The 18765-nt window shown below is 37.9% G+C and overlaps 1 protein-coding gene across 1 annotated transcript in view; it reads right to left on the bottom strand.

Annotated features, from left to right (window-relative positions):
- Adamts5 (ADAM metallopeptidase with thrombospondin type 1 motif 5) overlaps positions 1–18765 on the bottom strand; it is a 41243-nt gene that overhangs the window by 14370 nt on the left and 8108 nt on the right. The window contains exons 2-3 of the mRNA XM_059277360.1: positions 13321–13453; positions 3826–3993 (exon numbers count right to left, since the gene is read on the bottom strand). Of these exons, the coding sequence (XP_059133343.1) occupies positions 3826–3993; positions 13321–13453 (301 nt within the window). The remainder of the gene's footprint in view (positions 1–3825; positions 3994–13320; positions 13454–18765) is intronic.

Genomic DNA, 18765 nt, shown 5'->3' with positions numbered 1-18765 from the left:
ATTTCCCTTATCAGCCCAGGTTGCTGGTGTTCTTGAACTGTACCCACTTGGTCTTTTTCATAATCTGGCAGAGGAATTCTGGATGCAGCAAACAGAACTATCTCCTTGGGCCTCACTCAAGGTTTGGAAGCCTTTGGTAAAGGAAATTCAATCACCTGCCTTCCTTGCACAATTTCTCTGCTGGTGCTTACCCCTACTTCCAAGGCTCGCACACTCCCAGCCAGCTTGCCTTCAGCTAACTTGTATAAACACTGCAATGTTTCTGTAAAGCCCTTGGCCAGGGGTGGTGGCAGTCCCACGAGGCAAGGCTACTCCTGTTCCGAAGCTCAAGTCTCCAGACACACTTACTTTAGAGTATGCACTTTGGCTTCCCAGTCATAACCGAACCACTGCATGTTTCCCCTTGGACCCAAATCAGGAAACACTCAGTACTAATGAATTTAAACCTGGCAGTGGTAGAGTGCTGCAAACATCTAGCTACTTATGGCTAATAATTTTAAAAATAAATCAAATGCTTTGAGCTTAATTTTACTCTAGCTTCCTTTTGCTTCTGCACTGTGGGAAGTGCAAGCAGGAAGGATGTGATGTCACACCAAACATGTGTTTCCAGATCATGTGTTGTTCAGGCACCATCAAAACACTGGGCACGTTTTGTGACAGCACTCACTTAAACATGGCGTATTTTGCTGCCTTTATCTGCGTGTCTCCATTTGACTTTCCCAAATGACTGAAAGTCCATCTTATATCTGCATAAATCACTGCATCTGGCCAGTGTCTGCTAGTCTCTCGAGGAATGAGACTAGCATGATGGATGCCACACTATTAACATTTAGGAAAATGGGACCAGGTTACTACACCCTTTTCATTTGTTGGTTGGTGGATTGCTTTTAGGTCTGTAGTTTACTGATTTTGTTACTTTCTTACTGTCAAACAAGCTTACTTGCCCTCAGTTTATCTGTGTGAAGTCTTCCCCAGGCCCATGAATACTGTGTTGCTAAAAGGTTTTAATGGCCTAGAACATTAGATCCTGACCACAGTTTTTTTGAGTGGTTACTTCATTGGCTTCCTACAAAGAAAACGGGGGAAAAAAAAGTTGTATGCTATGATGTGGTGAAATCTGTTAGTCTTTGAACCAATGTGTGTCTGTGTGCCTGTTTTTAAATCATCTTGGACTTGGGATTTTTCCTTGATTCCTTAAGTTTGTAGTTCAAGTATCAGTGCTCCAATCATCTAAAAAATGGGCTTGCCAGTTCCTGCTATCATACTTGCATTTAAACTGACTTGTAGGTATTTTAAAATCAAAATTACAAGGCTATTAAATTCTTTGAGCTCTCATTTAAATAACAGCACTAGAGAGACACTACTGAAATACTATAGATGCATGTGATCTTTTGACAGGAACCATGGCTCAGGTCCCACTGCATACCGCCTTTCCTTATTTTTCCTTATTCTGAAATTACCTTCATCATTATAAGTGATTGAAAACATATATTTTTTCATTTTTGGTTGAAATGAAAGACCACCTAACAGAAATCAACATATTCAAAAATGAAAGTATCTAGATTTGATTAAATAAGTAAATATTTTCTTATTCAAAGAATTCTGGCAAATCCTTTGTTTATTTAATCCACATCTGGGAGACTCAGACCATCTTTGTTAGTGTAAATGAATATGATCTACTTCTCCTATAACTGTGTTCTTAGCTGGCCTCTATCAGAAGTCCTTTTGAACAGAAACTGACGCAAAAGTATGGAAGCATGGTGAAAATTAAACACCAAGCAGGTTATAGACTTTTTAAAATATAGAAATACTGTTAAAAGTTAAAGTAATGTTGGAAGCATAGTTATTGCTGAAAGTGAGGTCTTGAGTTCCACAAACATGAAATAAAGGAATCCTTCTAAAATTACAGCCAAAGCAATACAATTCGACACGGCTTTGTGACTGACCTAATACGTACATGGGGTGAAAAGCTGGCCTATTTTTTTGCCATAAGAATTTGCTGCCTTAACAACTTGATCCATTTATTTAGAGATTCAGGGTTTAGCTCAGCCTTTTATCATGTGTAATATACAATTTGAAAATAAAATAGTCATGCTATTTCTTAAAAATGAAGCAGTAAGGGTAGTATCAGGAGTAGAGAGTTAAGATTCTACCAAGGAGAGACTCTTTCATGTAGTAACTTGTTCAGCATTGAGAGTGAGATGATCACAGAAGCATCCATATCAGAATTTGGTCAGCATGGTAACCAAAATAAAGAGAATTGCCATTTTTATTTTAGTCTAAGGGAAAGAAAGACGGGTATTAGTAGTGGTTCTATGTCTTTGAAATATGGGGCACCTTTTCTACTACTGAAGGTATTTATTTGGTATTGATAAAATAACTGTTTGTTTATTTTTGAGACATGGCTTTGCTCTGCATCTAAGGCTGCCCTGGCCCTCACCATCCACTTGCTCCAGGCTAAAGAGCGAGTGCCAGGTTGACAGGTTTGCACCACCATGCTGCTGGAATTGGGAGAACGTCCAAGTATGGCAGGGGCTAGATTCCTTTTAAAATTATGAAATGCAAATTCTAGTATCCACAAGAGCTTTACCAGTTCAACAGTAATATACGGAAAGATGATGTAAAATGAAAACATTTTGGCTACAACCACATGAAAAGCACTTTGTAGGAAACATCCCAGTGTTTGAAATGAATTTAATTTATTGATTGTTTTGGCACTCTTTAGTCAAAGTTCAAAATGCCTAACACATTAAGAAATCAGGTGTTTATAAATCAAGACTTTTTGAAACTCAGGTTAAAGATGGCAATCATAGATTTTCTTGATCCTACTTTGAATAATGACTCATAAGATAGTTTATGGAAATTATTACCTTCAGAGCCCAAAACTTAACCACCTGTTTCAGAAAGCGATGCATTTTAAGAGAGCAGAAAGAAAACAGGACACACTCTTTTATGAAAGATGAGAAAGTTGAAGTATATGCTCTCAAGGATTCCTTCCAACTGTGCATGTCCAGCCTGCCACATTTCTATGATGTTAAAACAGTAAAAGACCAGAGGAAATTTGCAACAGCTTGTTTCGAAGACTACTTAGGGAGTAGGATTTGTTATTTCTAGAAATTGTGACTTCCTCTGTACTTTCAAATGACTTACAGCACTAATCCTAGTCTTACAGAGTTTAATAAAGTATGTTATTCTCTTGAACTGCCTGTAAAGGATAAAGCCAGAAATTTTCCTTTGAAGTTCTCAAAGTCTTTTCCCACCATGGCTTTGTTATTTTTGTTCTGTAGTTTTTATTTCACTTCCAAGAGAATCTACTGTCAGGATGAAATCAAATTTTTCTAGTCAATGAATATCTAGAGAGCTTCCCTTCCTGGTTTCACGTTGCTATAAAGAAAATCCAGTAGAATTACATCCTACAACTTAACTAAACCCCTATAATAGCATGCAACAAAAAAATTCTGGGAGTCATATTAATGCCATGCAAACCAAGATGTCAGCCAATGTTCTTACAGGAACTTCCTGGTGAAAGAGGAAATAAAAGTCAGGCTTTCAGGGCACCCACTGCTAGGCATTCTGTGTGGTCTCCCACACTGTTTCCCTTTTGAACTTTTTAAATCAACAGAAAAATTACCACAGCTGTAATGCCACCAAGGATGCTGGCACTGCATGCCAAGAAACAATCGATTTGCTCGCATCTTTTCTGACGCTGTCCGAGCAACCATTGTCGCACAGGATGATCTGAGGATCATGAAGCCATCATGATGCAAAGCTCCTAAAAAGCTGAATTTGTTTTCGAGCATCTATGTTGTCCTTTGAGTTACATACCGTGACCATCATCCAGGAATTCTGTGATGGTGGCTGAAGTGCATTTCGACCATGGCTTGGATGCATCAATGCTGGTAAGGATTGAAGACATTAGACGTTTGTCCTCTGTGGAACCGAAATTCTCTTCACAGAATTTGGAATCGTCATGAGAGAGGCCAAGTAGATGTCCTAGGGAAGAGAAGAGAGAATGCAAATGACATAAGTAAGAAGAGAATCGCCAACTACAGATGACTCTGAATTTCTATTTCCACCTAACAAATACATTAGCCCCGCCCCCACTTGGCACCTAATTAATGGTGAGTTTAACAGTCTGCATATCCAGACTGATCCTCCAGCCATGTGAAAGCTGCATGATGTTATGAAGTAGTTGCTTTGGGTGAACATTTGGATGAAAATTGAAAACGTAAATGAAGAAGTAGATAATCCCAAAGTCCATCTGGATCACATATGCTCACTGACATATAAAAGCTTATTTAGAATCATGAATTTGGGAGGCCTCTGTGGGATTATGTCATAGCCCTCACCACATATTATTTTTATTGTTAGTATTCTGCCTTCTGTGATCAACTACAAAACTCCAGAAGATCAAAGTACATTTCCCTCATCTACAGCCAAAACCTTTGTATCTGACTTAGTGCTTTGCACACAGAAAACGGTAGATGGTTTTTGAATGCCAATGACTACTGTTTTCTTTGTCAAGTACATAAGTAGTTCTCTGAGATGACCCAGAGAGAAAACAAATAAAAAGTAACATTTAGAGGCTTTCTTGTATGAAATATCATCCCTCTTCATACTTTGTTTATTATAGTTATTTGGTGAATTGTAGATAGTTATTAGTCTCACAAAGAACCTATTTTGAAAATATGCTCATCTCTACTGTATTATGGATAAAAAAATCAACATACTCATTTTGGAGTGCTAGAGATGGATGAGAAACCAGATGCCAGGAAGATAAGTAATGGTTCCAAGGCACCTGGTCAGGATGTGTGTGCACTTAACCCTCCTGTACTTGCTACAGTCCCAGCCTAGACTATTGCCAACTCATCTATCCAGGTATCAATTCTCAGAGTATGTCAATGTACTCAGATTCTTATAATCTGAGTAAATTGCTTCTTGTTCCTCAATATCATTATTTTCCATAGCCTAATGGGTATGTGGACATTCTTCTATAAATCTAAAAGGCTTTACAAAAGAATTCAAGTAGGTAGTTATTTCAGCAAAGCATTCAGAATCATATAAAACCCACAAGCTCACGAATAAGACAGTACAGCAGATTGGTCACTTTTTCCTGAGATTCTTATACAGCAAATGCAGGAATGCTGGCCATCTGATCAAGAGTCCAGTCAATGCAGAGCAACACGGCCCAACAGAGATGAAATCTTTCACACCACATTCCAGCTACTTTGGGCCAACTTGTTAAATCACTGACACCTCATAACAAAATTATTCACTGCGCAGCTGACTGCTCTTGTGCTTGGAATGAAGTGACTACGGTTCGGTGACCTTCCAATTCTCCACATATTTATGCTATTTATTTGGTTATTGCCCTCAGCAGCATTTATAGAATTTATGGGGCAAGCAAGATTTCTCTGAAAGTCTCTCCATTGCAGCACATGATGGGTTTGATCAGTAGCAGGAGTATCTATCACTGTTTGTGAAGTATGTCCTCAATAACATGGGAAGCAGGATTGGCAAGATTTTTTAAAGAGTGTCACAATCCGCAGAAAACGTATTTATTAAGACTGCTGAAAATTGTTTAATCTATCCAGGACTTTTTGAGAATTCACCTTGCAGTCCCTGGACTTTTCCAAGGGAAAAGCTTTAACAGCCAACACAGTGGAACCTGTTTGGAAGTTTCATACTGGGGAATTGTATTGTGTCAAGAGAAAAAGAAAGAGGGAAATGTGTCCAATGAAATCTCTGTAACAGGATATTCAGTCAAATCCATGTTTTAAACTTAACAATATGTGCTTTTTGCGTTATATTTTCTAAGAGATTCACACACATTTAATGAAGCCAGGATTTCCCCTCTCAAATTGATATAAATAACATTTTCCAAAGGCATTTTTATTATTGCATCAAGGGATTTTCACTTCATTTGGAGGGTGTATTTTGGATTTATGATTTAAAATAAAGTATGTACTGCAAACATCAAATTCACTTCAAGGGCTGAAGAAAGTATCTTGGTTTTGTTTCTGTCGCGCATAGTGGTAACTCCTATTAACTTAAAATTTTAAGTGGTGTCAACCAGGCAGTTTATTTTGAAAATATTTTGGCATGATTTAATAAATCATTTAGAGTGCTATTTCATATCATACTGTGGTTTTTATGATCCCTAAATTTAGCCATCTAACTTAATTGCCCCAAAAGACAGACTCATATAAGCAAGCTCAACCAGAAAAGATTGCCTTGCTGATCTGAGCACTAGCAAATCAAAGTTCCACCTCACACTTAAAGGAGGTGTTCATTTTGTGAGATTCCTTCCATCAGACAGAAACACTGCTGGAGGGCTGACTGGAAGACTGTCATTTAAAAGTACTTGTCCTCCATGGAGAAAACCTGTCAGCTGCCTGGGGAAAGGATGTTCTCAAGGGCGGCAGGAGTTACGGCTCTAGAGGAACATTTAAACACCCTACAAACAGGCGGAAGGTTCCAGAGTAGCTGGAACTAGGTACCACGAGAGACCCATGTGACTTCCCCTCCAGAGCTGGCAGGAATTGAAAAGGAAGAAGAATGTGATGAGTGTCCAATGCTCTTCAGGGAGGAGGTGACTGGAGGTCACAAACGGCAAACACAGTGTGTGTTTAAAGCCTGTGTCCCCAGTCAGTGACATGAAGACTTTTGATGTCAGTCTGAAATTTGCCAGCATCGTTGAGAATCGGAATGATAAGTTACATACAGATGCATGAGGCGCTTATACAGCAGGCGACGTAGCAGGACACTATAGAACCAGAATCAAGGACATTTAAACTATGACATCACAGCTGACAATCATGGATGCCAAGCAGCTGTGAAGGGGACCCAACATGCATACAGATCTGACTGACGAGGACAGATTTTTAACTCTTCAGTCAACTGCTCATTCATAGGAAGTTAATCTAGAGAGCACCACAAAGACATTTACAATGAACAGCAGGTGGGGTTTAGATAATCATGTCCTAGAAGGGCAAACCAGCCTTGGTGGAACCTGGGGAAGTGACAAAGTCAGTGTTCACAAGGCCTACATTAGCTGTTCTCATCACAGTGTATTTTCTGAGGAGCTTTTTGGAGCAAGAGGGCAGTGAAATTAGTGCAGGGGTAAGGTATTAGCGGTCAAAGGGCATGGGGTCCACAGACCAATGGAGAAAGGCCATCCTTTTCCTTGGGGCTGTGGAGATGCATTTCTCTCTTAGGAGTCAGAATGTAGGAATGAAAGAGTAGGGTGGCTTCAAGGTAATTTAGAATGATAAAGTATTTTTGAGGAAGCTCCCTTAGTCCAATAGGGTACCCAAACTAATGAACAAGAGGTGGAGATGGACTTAGAAGTGGCCATTCACACTTAGGGGGTTACATTAAAGACCCAAACCTTGCATAAGGGAAACATTTGCATTTTTATTTAGAGCCAGTAATATTTGTAATCAGTAGACACACAAAACACCAAAAAGAAAACTGCTTTGAGCATTTTTGTTGATAACCTTCTTTATAAACTGGCAAATGGGTGATAACTTATTCAACGACTTTCATTTTTGATATTCCAAATATACATTTGAGGATGCTCTCACTTTCTCGTCTAGTGAATCTGCAGTTAGAAAAATATGCACCCAGGGAATGACAAACTTCTGTATTTTTTTAAAGACAGGTTGTAATTATCCTAGGCTGGCATTAAACTTTATCCATTTCTAAGGGTGACCTTGAACTTCTGATCCTCACTCATCTGCCCCCTGAAGCCTGGATCATAGGTGTGTGCTCCCTCTCTTGCTTTATTCAGCACTGGAGATGGAACTCAGAACATCATAAATGCAGGGAAAGCTACAGCAGCTTTGCCACATCCCCAGCCAAGACACATTACACTCAAGGGAACTGCTAGCTTAGCTTCTCATTCGACTCAGGTATTACTGGGCAACACTGACCTCAGGAAGGAAATGGAGTGTTTTGCTAAACTTTGGTCTGCAAATTACACAGAATTTCAAGTTCTTGTCTCCTGATCCCAAACTAACCAATAGTCAAAGGGACATAGCACCACATCCTACAAAAATGTCCCAAGAAGCACTGTAATGTGTTTACTTGGGAAAGTGCAGCTCAGAAGAGGCATCTGTTTCTTAATGAGGTCATGTTTTTCATTTACCTAATTTTCCAGCTGGGATTATGGAGGTGCAAGAAGGTCTGGCCAGGGGTTGAAAAGTGAGTCAACAGCTCACAGGGGATAGAATCTAGAACCACCACAGAGAGGAATCATGACCTCCAATAATCATGAGGGGCATACTCTTCCTAACACAAACCTTTATGTAGAGGTGATAACACTCAGAAGCATTTCGTTAAAAAACACTAAGTAAAAATGCTTAATGTCGTATTGAGTATGTAATTTAAGAAGAGAAAAAAAAGAATTCTTTCACTGTATGATGATCTGTCCTTTTAAACCAATTTCACACCTAATAACCTTTAAAACCCCATTATACAATACTATTAAAATCTTGGATTCTGGAACCAGAAGAGTTGCATTGTGACCCTTGGAATTTTCTAGTTATGGATCTTAGACAGATGTAGAAATTTCTTTGTATGTTAGCTTCCTCTTCTTCTGGGTGCCTCATGATAGTATTTACTTCATGGTGTGCCTGTGTGCATGTTTGTGTGTGTTGTGTGCTCACATTATGTATGGTGATGTATGTGTGCATGTGCCTGGGAAAGATTAGAAGATGTTCTGATGTTCCTCAGGCACAATCTACCTTAAAAATTTTTTTTTGGTACCTTGTTTGTCACTGGGCTGAAATGCTCCAAGAGAACTGGGTTAACTGGCTAGTAAGAGCTGGGGCTACACCCGTCTCTGCCTCACCAGGACTGGGATTATAAGTATGTACAACAATGTCTGGTTCTGTTTTTTTATGTTTGTTTTGTTTTTTGTTTTAATGTGGATTCTAGGTATTGAACTAATGTTTTTGTGTTTACAAGCAAGCTCTTTACCAAGGAGCTATCTCTCTAACTGTCAGTATTTGCAATAAAATTTAATACCACTGAGTACCTTGAACTGAGAGGGAGAGAACAATTTCTTAATTTAAAAAGAGAAACAAACCACATATTATGGCTGCAATCTACTTTATAATGCCATGTTCAACTAGCTGGTGTCAACCTGTGTGGCAAAAAGAAAAAAAAAATCAATAGGCTTTCCCTAGAGAAACATGGATTGGGATAAAATTTATTTTTAAAGTCATAATAAACATTAAATCTCACAGTTCTTGAGACATGTAACCCATACCTATTTCTACCTTTCATCCCCAGTCCAAGAAAGACACGGTGAGGTACTGATTCAAGTTTGACAGGAAATACGCCTAGTTTGTGTTGATTAAAGTGACAGGTCTGAGGATAAATAACAAGTTGAATCCCAGCTTTCCTCTCACTTCACGTCTCGTTTGCCTCGCCAGTTGAACATCTGAGTCTGTGGACTTGCTTTTGGTCTACCAAGTTTTTGGGGGAGGGGAGCCCTGCAGTTTTTCAAAACATAGACTTGTTTAATCTAATCATCTACCGGGCAGCGTCACACACTGATCAGCACAACCAGAGCAGCCTCTAACCACAGCAAAATACAGGCAGTCCCCAGTTGTGTCTCAACCACTTCCTAAGTCTGGCTGAGGATTTGGTCATGCTCTTTAAAGTTGCCTAGTTTTAACTTAGGAAACACATTTCAGTCTTTCTTGGTGCAGAAATTCACATAACACATTTTATAATTAACTACTATAACACAAACCTTTCGTGTACTTGGAAATCATGGCTTTCATTAATCTTAATAAAATCCTATTGTTCCTCTTAGTATATTAGAAGCTGGCTCAACATCAGTAAACTGATTGTTTTTAATGACCATATGTGCAGCAAGTGAAATCTTTATTATTACAAGTCTATAGTAAAAGCTTGACAAGTTAAAAATCATAAACTCAGAACGTAAACTTACATCAACTTGAAAACTTTCTGCCATTCTCCTTTGGATTGTAAAATAGCTGTAAACACATTCCTGCCTCCACCCACAGCACATGGATGATTTGAAGCAACGTTTTGAAATGCTCTAGCAATTGAGTCAGTATTTACTGTGCACAGCCTAGAAAGCAGAAGGCAATTTAAAACATCCTATGGGTGTTGTCCACATTAATTGACATTGCTCTTGCAGAAGCCTGTAGTCTCTACTGACATCAGGTGACTGCGTACAGTCAACATCTTGCATTTCATTGTTCATTTGATTTTGAGAGTGAATGGATTAGCAGGATGACAGAAGAGTCCCAGCTAACAGGTAAAGCAAGCAAGAGGAACTTTTCAGAACTCTTAATCTAATTTATGCCGTTCCAAGACTTGCAGTTTAACACCATAGGGTTTCTATGGTTTGTCTCTATTTTTCTTTTTCTTTTTTGTGGCAGAGTCTCACTATGTAACCCAGGCTAGCTTGGAACTCATGATCCTCCTGTGTCAGCCTTTCCAGTGTTAGCAGTGTCAATGTGCCATCATGTCCACCAACTCTTTAATTTATCTTATGTGTTAATTTTCAATTTATTTTTTTTAAACTGCAGAATATTGGGGGGAAGGAGGAAGGACATTTTGTTTTCTTTGTGCATAAAATAAACTGGACCCTCTGTTTGAAACCACTTTATACAGCAAAAGAAAGCATTTGACACTCTATGGGACCTCATGTCAGTTAATATAAACTATTCTTAATCAAATATATTCCTTTACTTCTTATAGAAAAAAAGTAGACAGTCTATGCTAGAGTCCTGGATATTTCCTTCCAGGTTGTGTTTTGAGTGCAGTAACACATTGACAGTATTTGTTTGGAATGAAGGAAACTGCACATTTTGGAATGAGATTCAAGCAGATTCTAAATACTTGAAATCCACTGCTTGAAGATGTTATTTTTATAACTACATAGACTGTTTATATAATTTCCAAGTCTAAAAAGTAGCAAATACATAATGAAAGATGAGGAAGAAGCTATCTAAGAATAGATTAGAATTAAAATCCAACCCATTGTTAGCTTAGATTGAGCTGACAGTTCATATAACAATGAAGAAATAAACACTTTGAACAGGTCAGTGAGTTAAGGTCAAGATGCTTGAGAGACAAGGCTCTGATCATCTGCAGAGATAAAAATCTTAGGTAAAGTTATTGTTTCTAAAAATTTTAGGACTCACATTTTAGAGCACATCCTTATAATATTTAGGCAACATTAAAATAAGAGAGCAATTAAATGAAGTTAATAAAAGATGTTTTTAATGAAAAAGGAATCAAATCCATATCTTTTTTCCCCTTGGACCTTAAATATCTCTTTAGACCATTTGCTATATAGAAACGAAAATTAAGCAGGCAATATTTAAATGAAAAATGAATCACAGGGATATAATAGAGTTATAATGCAGTAAAGAGAGACAACTCAACTAAGAAATTCAGGGAGACACCAGGATGTAATCATATACAAAGACATAGGTTTGACTCTGGATATAGGAGCTCACTATGCTCCCATGTTGTTCCATACAGTCATGCCTAACTGTCTTGTTTGGCTTGTCTGGTTCCGTACTTCTTACTGCTTCTTCAGCCTGTGTAACACAGAGCCCTTGTTGAAGAATTTAGGAGGACTGGGAATGTGACCTTGCCAGACTTAAACACTCTAATCCAGGTGGTGTGGCATGAGAGTCAAAAGAAACAATGAAGAGACTATGTAGATAGCTCAGCATTTCTCTTGTAGTGAAACCTGCCAAAGCTGTCACTCTGTATAAAGATCACCACAGGAGAGGAGGTCAGAAGGAAGCAGTAGCTTTTCCTTCAAGAATGTGTGATCTGCAGTAGCTCATTATTGGTTGACCATAGAGGGACAGCACAGATGATCAAGGTGTCTAAATGACCTCAATGAGTAAGATTCCACAGGCAACTGAAAGGGGCTGGACTTCATCTCAGCACTTTGCTTTAAGTGAAAGATGCTCAAAAATGTTTTGGACCAAATTAATATCAATGATGCTGTGAGAATGCTTTTTATATCCAAGATTCATGTTTGATGTCAAGGAGATTGTCAGTACATCAATATCTCAGGATCAATACTTGAAATACAATAGTTGAAATGTAACTACTTAATTGTGTTCAACTGCCATCATATTTGGATTTACAAAATTGTCCCTTTCACTAGACATTATTCTACTCCTCAAAGGAATGTGGTTAGCAATCGGCACCTTGTGAAAACACATAGATCTCTAGGAATGTGAAGTAGAAATTTTAATTTCCATTTAATAGTTATGACTGTAGCTTTAACAAACTAAATCTTTTAAATAAAATATTGAAAAATCCTACATGTAAAAACGATTGAATGATGCCTTGCACCACAAACAAAGATGCAAAGAAGTTGTGCATAAATTAAGAAAGGGAATGAAATATTTAACTAAGAAAAGTGAAGTATGTTGATGTGAACATAAGTAATACCCAATATCTACGCTCCACCAATTTGGTTCCTAAAACAATTCCATATAAGATAGGGCTGTTATTATATTTCAGAAATGAAGGCAGAGTCTCAAAGAGTAATTTGACACAAGGGGGCTATTACTTCAGTAAGACACAAAGTTACATGTATCTGATTATAACATTTTGTCCTTAAGTACTAAGCAGTTTCTTGTACACCAGTCTCCTAGGTCAGTGCTTAGTTTTCCTTATCCCAGGGATATAGTTTAACTGTTTACCTCTGCCTTGAATTCACAGTTGTAGGGTTTAGAAATATTTGGTATACTAAGAGAATTGAATATGTGACATTATAAAGTAAACTATGCTGAGAGCCAGCTTGGCTCCAGCTGCCTCGCTACTGGGAAGGAGATGGGAATATTTACCACAAGCTACTGATTCCCTTTGACAGGAACCTACTATTATCACTCATGATGGGGCAAAACATGTTAAACTTCTGTGCAAACTGATTATCCCTGGATGAGTCAACACTGTCATGAGTAACTTCTAAAAGGGACGCCTCTGCATTCCATAGGCGACTGTGACAAATTCTGTCTAGAAGTCATTTAGGGATGCTTAAAAAGAGAGGGAAAAAAAGACAGTAGCAAGTTTCCCCTTAACTTTTAAATGACACTGTCAAAAGGAAACATCTACTGTGTTGCTGACTTTGCCTTCCTTTTCCCGCATTAAGTTAACCCTGAAAGTTCAAATATAAACAAACGTAATACCCAATGGTACATCTGAAACAGAAGAAATCTGGAATTAATTGCCAAGTATTTTGGGTCCTGTTGCAGCTGTTACAAGTGTTTGATTTGGCGAGGGAAGAGAAAAGGCGCTGCATACCAATTTCATGAGCCACAGTGAAAGCTGCGTGGAGGCCATCGTCTTCAATCACGGCACAGCTGCGCTCCGGAGAACATATGGTCCCAACGTCTGCCATTCCCAGGGTGTCACATGAATGATGCCCACATAAATCCTGCCCAGGAGAAAGAAAGAAATCATTAAAATCAATTTACCTCCAGAAGGAGCCACCATGGACAGCCACTTGCTCACCCTGAATGGCAAGACTGAGATATGTTTATGGTGTCATCTGCTCAGTGCTGGAAACCTTCCAAAGACAAATTCAAAGCAGAAACTCTTCTGAGCTACTTTGCAATCCAGAAGCACAGAAGGATAAAGAAATTCAATGATATTTTAGAAGGTGTCATTATTACAACTTGTCCATTACAATCCAAACCCTAAAACCTTAAAGCTGTAGTACACACACAAATGTCAAGGGTTAGACGTGCTCAAAATAGGAAAGCCTAATATTCTCAACTAAATTCAGGCTGAACTTCTTGGAAGAGAGTCTGAATAATTTGTTTTCTATTAGAGTCCATCTATAACCACATACTTGTGATAGAATATATTACTAAGATACTTGTGTTTATACATATGTTTGTGTGTATACATATATTCAGTCATTTATATAGGAAACAAACTGAACTTGAACCTATATGTCTAATTAGATAGAAAAATAAAATTTCCACCTGTCCATTATTACTTGAAAGATCAGTTTTGAATTTCTCAATTGAATTGTAATTCCATACGCTGTCTTCAGAAACATATGTAGGGTCGCGCATAGCTTTTCAATCATTTTACACTTATTTATTGGGTGTGTGAACATATGTGTGCCACAGTACATGTATGGGGGTCAAAGGACAGCTTGTGGGAGTCAGGTTTCCACTTTCACAATATGAGTTCAGGAGATCAAACTCAGTTTGTCAAAATTGGTGGCAAGCATACCTTTACCCACTGAGCCATTTTGCTCATAGCTTTTAGTATAGTGTGTCTCAACCTGGTCACACACGAGACAACATGTGGGATACAAATATGTTGTATATGTAGATATGAGTGTATTCATTTTATTCTTATGATATTCCATAGCTTTTAAGAGATTCTCAAAAGCAAAAATTATCATATTATACTGATTTTTAAAAAGTCAGTTAAAAAACCATCAACAAGACACTAAAGAAATTAAACTTAAAGAGGATAATAGAAGCTACAAGTTTTGACATGTCCAATTTCTAATAACATTCTCTTTAAATGTTAATTTAATTATTAAATAGGCATAAAATTTCTTGTGCATACTTATTAGTTTCATTAAAATTCAACATATGTATTTGCAACCCAAAGAACAATATAGCATTCCTAAGTAAGCCATAAGTTCACAACCAACCCTAGAAGGGAATTTAAAGTATTAGTTTTGGAAAGAAGTGTTGTTTCTATTATAGCTGTCATCTGTTCACAATGTATATCTTACAGTAGGGACTCAACTAACATTTGCTTCATTAAATTGAATAGTGAGATACAGTCAGACTCAATGTAATGGTCCTCATATATTTTTATGATGCTGCCTGCTGGTAGGACCTCAGCAGCCTTCAGGCATACAGGTGTAAGGCGGTATTTCCATACATCCAATGTACAGATTCAGTGCCAACAGGTACTCCTCATTCCTCTCTATTTTGCTGTATAGAAGTCCAACAAAGGTGAGAAATACTTAAAAGCTATACCGAATTCTCTTCTCTTCTCTTTGCTTCTCTGTTTTCAAGTCCTTCTTGTGCTGTTTATATTGTGACTTTTAGTTGTATTGAGCTACCCACTGGCCAATAAGAAACTTTTGTGAGTCGTAACCTCATGCCAATGATACCCCCTAAGCTTCCCTGGGTATCCTTCTATGTCATCCCATGAGATCCCAAATTACAGCTGCTAAGAACAAATAAGTAGTTTTAAAAATTGAAATTTGAGTAGTCTTTTGCATAATAATTACCATTTGGGATAATAACATAGTATAACACATTTTTAATCCCCCCTTTCATCGTTTTAGCAATTTTAGGACCAGATCCCCGTTATAGTTGAATCCTTACACACAGTAGGTTATTTTTACATGCAAATGTGTTTTTAAACCAAGATTTATGTTTATCATCATAATTTGGAGTTGATTATCTTCAAATAGTAAAATCCAGGACCTGACTTCCACCCCTGGTGTCACTAAGCAGCTTGGAGTCAGTGTAAAAGGAAATGGCCTTCCTGTTCCCAGTGGAGTGGAAACCGGAATCTTATTATCTCTGTTTACTGCTAATCAATTGCTCATTAGAGGCCATCAACCCTCCTTGTTTTCTCTGAATTGCATTAAATGCATTTGGCCTTTTGCCATGGAAACTGTGCATGTGACTAAATTATGAACAGAAGCACTTGTTATTTTTTAACCATACTGATTAAGCCCCTTGACTATAGAGCCACACCATTATACTTCTACAGCTGTAATTATAAACTGGAAAACTTTCCATGTCTCTCATGCAATTTCAAACACCATTAGTGCAGTTTCACCCTCAAGATGTACAAAAAAAATATGAACATTGCAAGGCATTGTTCTTCTTAAGGTGTGAAAGACTCTATGTCAAATTATTAATATAGCATATTGCATCCATATTTTTTTTGTTTTCTGGTGACCCTTTACAACAGAATTTATATGTTAGCTTTCAAGTTTATAGGGTTTTTAAAATTCAGAGGAGGGGTAGAGATAGTACTGGGGTGATCACATATTAATGTATACACATTATAGCATATACATTGAGATGTGTTCTAGAACTGGGGGTAGGAGACACTACAGAAGGCAATCCAGAATCTTTTAAAGAGGTAAGTGAATTAAACATGCTGGCAAGTGCTTTGCTGCTTACTCAGCACCCATTAGAAGGCAAATAATGTATTTGTTTTTCTGGCAGTAGTTATCTGTGTAGAATCAATACCTTATTACCATTGAGTATTGAATGATACAGTGGAAGAAAGACTGAGCGAAATATAAATGTTCTGACAATTTGAGGGGAGTTAACTGTGGTCCCATGGTATGGTTTTGGCCAGGCTACAGGACAGAGACAGTGGATTTAACTTCAAGATATATCTGAGATAGTCTTCAGGACCAAAAACTTTCCACAAGGAAGCCATTAGCCCTGTTACTATCACAGATACCGTGAATATGGGGACTTTGTGACTTTTCATGCCATTCAGAAATACTACTAGTGCCTCAGACCTACTTGTGGAGATGGAGAAGGGGATGGGGAGGCATCAAAGCATGCCACCTAGAGCTTCAGTGCTCAGAGGGGAGCTTGGAAAGCACCCATGCTTAGTCCCGGATGGGGAAAGGAGCCCAGCACCAAGCGGACATTGCTATCCAAGCAAGAATGTCACAGAAGTGGGTGGGAGAATTTCTGGTCTTGATTGAGAGATTGTTTTCCCATGAAGTAAAAATTTTGTTGAGATAAGGACTTTGAGGAAAAATAAATTTGGATAAGGGCAGATACCTTCCTAAGGGCAGCAGTAGCAGCCACTTAGGTCGAAGAAGAACACTTTATACAGTATTAGCTCCTGGGAAGGCTAGCAGTGGAGTTCAAAGCAAGGGTGAGAAATCATAATGTTTGGGATGCCCACTCTTCTTTCTACACAATTTTACTGAAAAGAGACTAGTGATGAAAGAATTAACACTAGGACCTATATTTTAATCAGAAGTATCATACACATACATATATACTTATATTTGTACATATAGTTTGTCTTATGGATTTTTATCCCTGATTAACAAGTACCAATTGTACATATTAATGAGTTCTGTGTAACAGTTCCACATATGCAAACAGAAGGCATGGATCAAATCAAGTTTCTGTTATCTACCATCACTGCATACCATAGATCTGATTCTTGAGGCATCATTTTCCTTTATAGCTACCTATACATCATTCTCCAATAACAGTATCTTATTTTTATATCTAAACAGAGATTATATTAATTTGAAATGTTAAGTCAATCGTCAGGGTGACCTGCATTATACATTTCTAAGCAGGCATCTGTACGACTAAGGGGTTCCAAATGTGACAGAGTTCAATGGGACTAGGGGCTAAAGGATCCAAGCATATTCATTTCTATAATGATAACTATGTACCTACAAAAACTTAGCTCTTATGCTAATTTCTGCCACTCTAGTGAAAAAGTTCTAATACTGGGTCTTAAGAAATGTGATAACTTAGTGAGTGATCAAGACAGAAGTGTTGTGAGGAAGCAAACTGACATGTGATGAGCAGATAGTTGTGAGTACACAGAGTGGTGAATGGACCCTCCTTGCGGCAATCAGTAAAGGTTTTCACAGGATTGGAAACACTTGCGCTGGGTATGATGTTCTGAGAAGAAAGGCATCCTACCAAGGTGGGACTCAGGAAAGTAACCTCTGACTTGGAAATGACCTTACATGGCATTTGTTGAGACTAGATTTCCACGAGTTTGTAGTGGACTAACAGGGAGTCTGGAAGAACAATCTGAACAAAGAATTTTAAGAGCAGACAATCATTCTAATAAGTTTGAGGTGAGGAGATAGGAAACAGGGAAGAAGAGACACAACAAATTATAGTGTAAGGGGAACAGGTACTTGGACCAGTCCTTGGTGATAGGAACCAGGCCGTTAAAGATGATGAATGTAAGGAGGATTACTTTTAGATTCCAAATCTATTTGTAAGACACATTTTGGAAACAATTTATGAACTTTGAGACAAAGGCTCTTCATGCAAGGACTCTATCCAGCTACACCTGTGTTGGTATTAACTTAAAACATCTGAAATATAGATGAAAAAATTAAAGCTCAGGGGAGATAAGCCTTTAGCCTGAGTCTTTAGCTTCAGCACAGTGAAGCTGAATATTAATTATAGCCAAACATTGCACTCCCTGCACTCCACAGCATGCTATTGTTAAATAACTATCCTATTCTTGACATCAACATTATCATTTGCAATCACAGCCTTCACTTAATCAAATGAATTTCATTTTCCTATAACAAATATAAAGCTGCCGTGGTGGTCCTCATGCATGGTGTGTTGATGAAGCTAAACAATTACTTCCATAGAAAATAGACAAAATGTTCTGTGGGAGATGTTCGAGAAAACAAGAAAATGGATGTGAGAGATAAGAAATTTTCTGAAATAGCTTCTCTCTTCTGTCTCTCTCTTCTTCCCCCTTTCTCTCACACACTCATAAATGATGTCTAACTGTGTAAGTCAAGATAATTGACCTTTATTTCTCATGTTTTCCATTATCCCTTCCTACCTGGATTACCACCCGAGATTTCCAACTGATCCTTTTGTCATCTACAATTTCCATATCTATATATTGTTATCAGTTAACTTCTTAGAGTATGGATCATATAAGATTCATTTATTATGGTGATATTTTATTTGTACTGAAATGTGATTTTATTTGTATGTTAAT

This window comes from Peromyscus eremicus, chromosome 12 (genome assembly GCF_949786415.1).
Source record: "Peromyscus eremicus chromosome 12, PerEre_H2_v1, whole genome shotgun sequence".
NCBI lineage: Eukaryota > Metazoa > Chordata > Mammalia > Rodentia > Cricetidae > Peromyscus > Peromyscus eremicus.
Note: the sequence above shows the minus strand (reverse complement) of the source record. Positions and strands in the feature narration are given on the sequence as shown.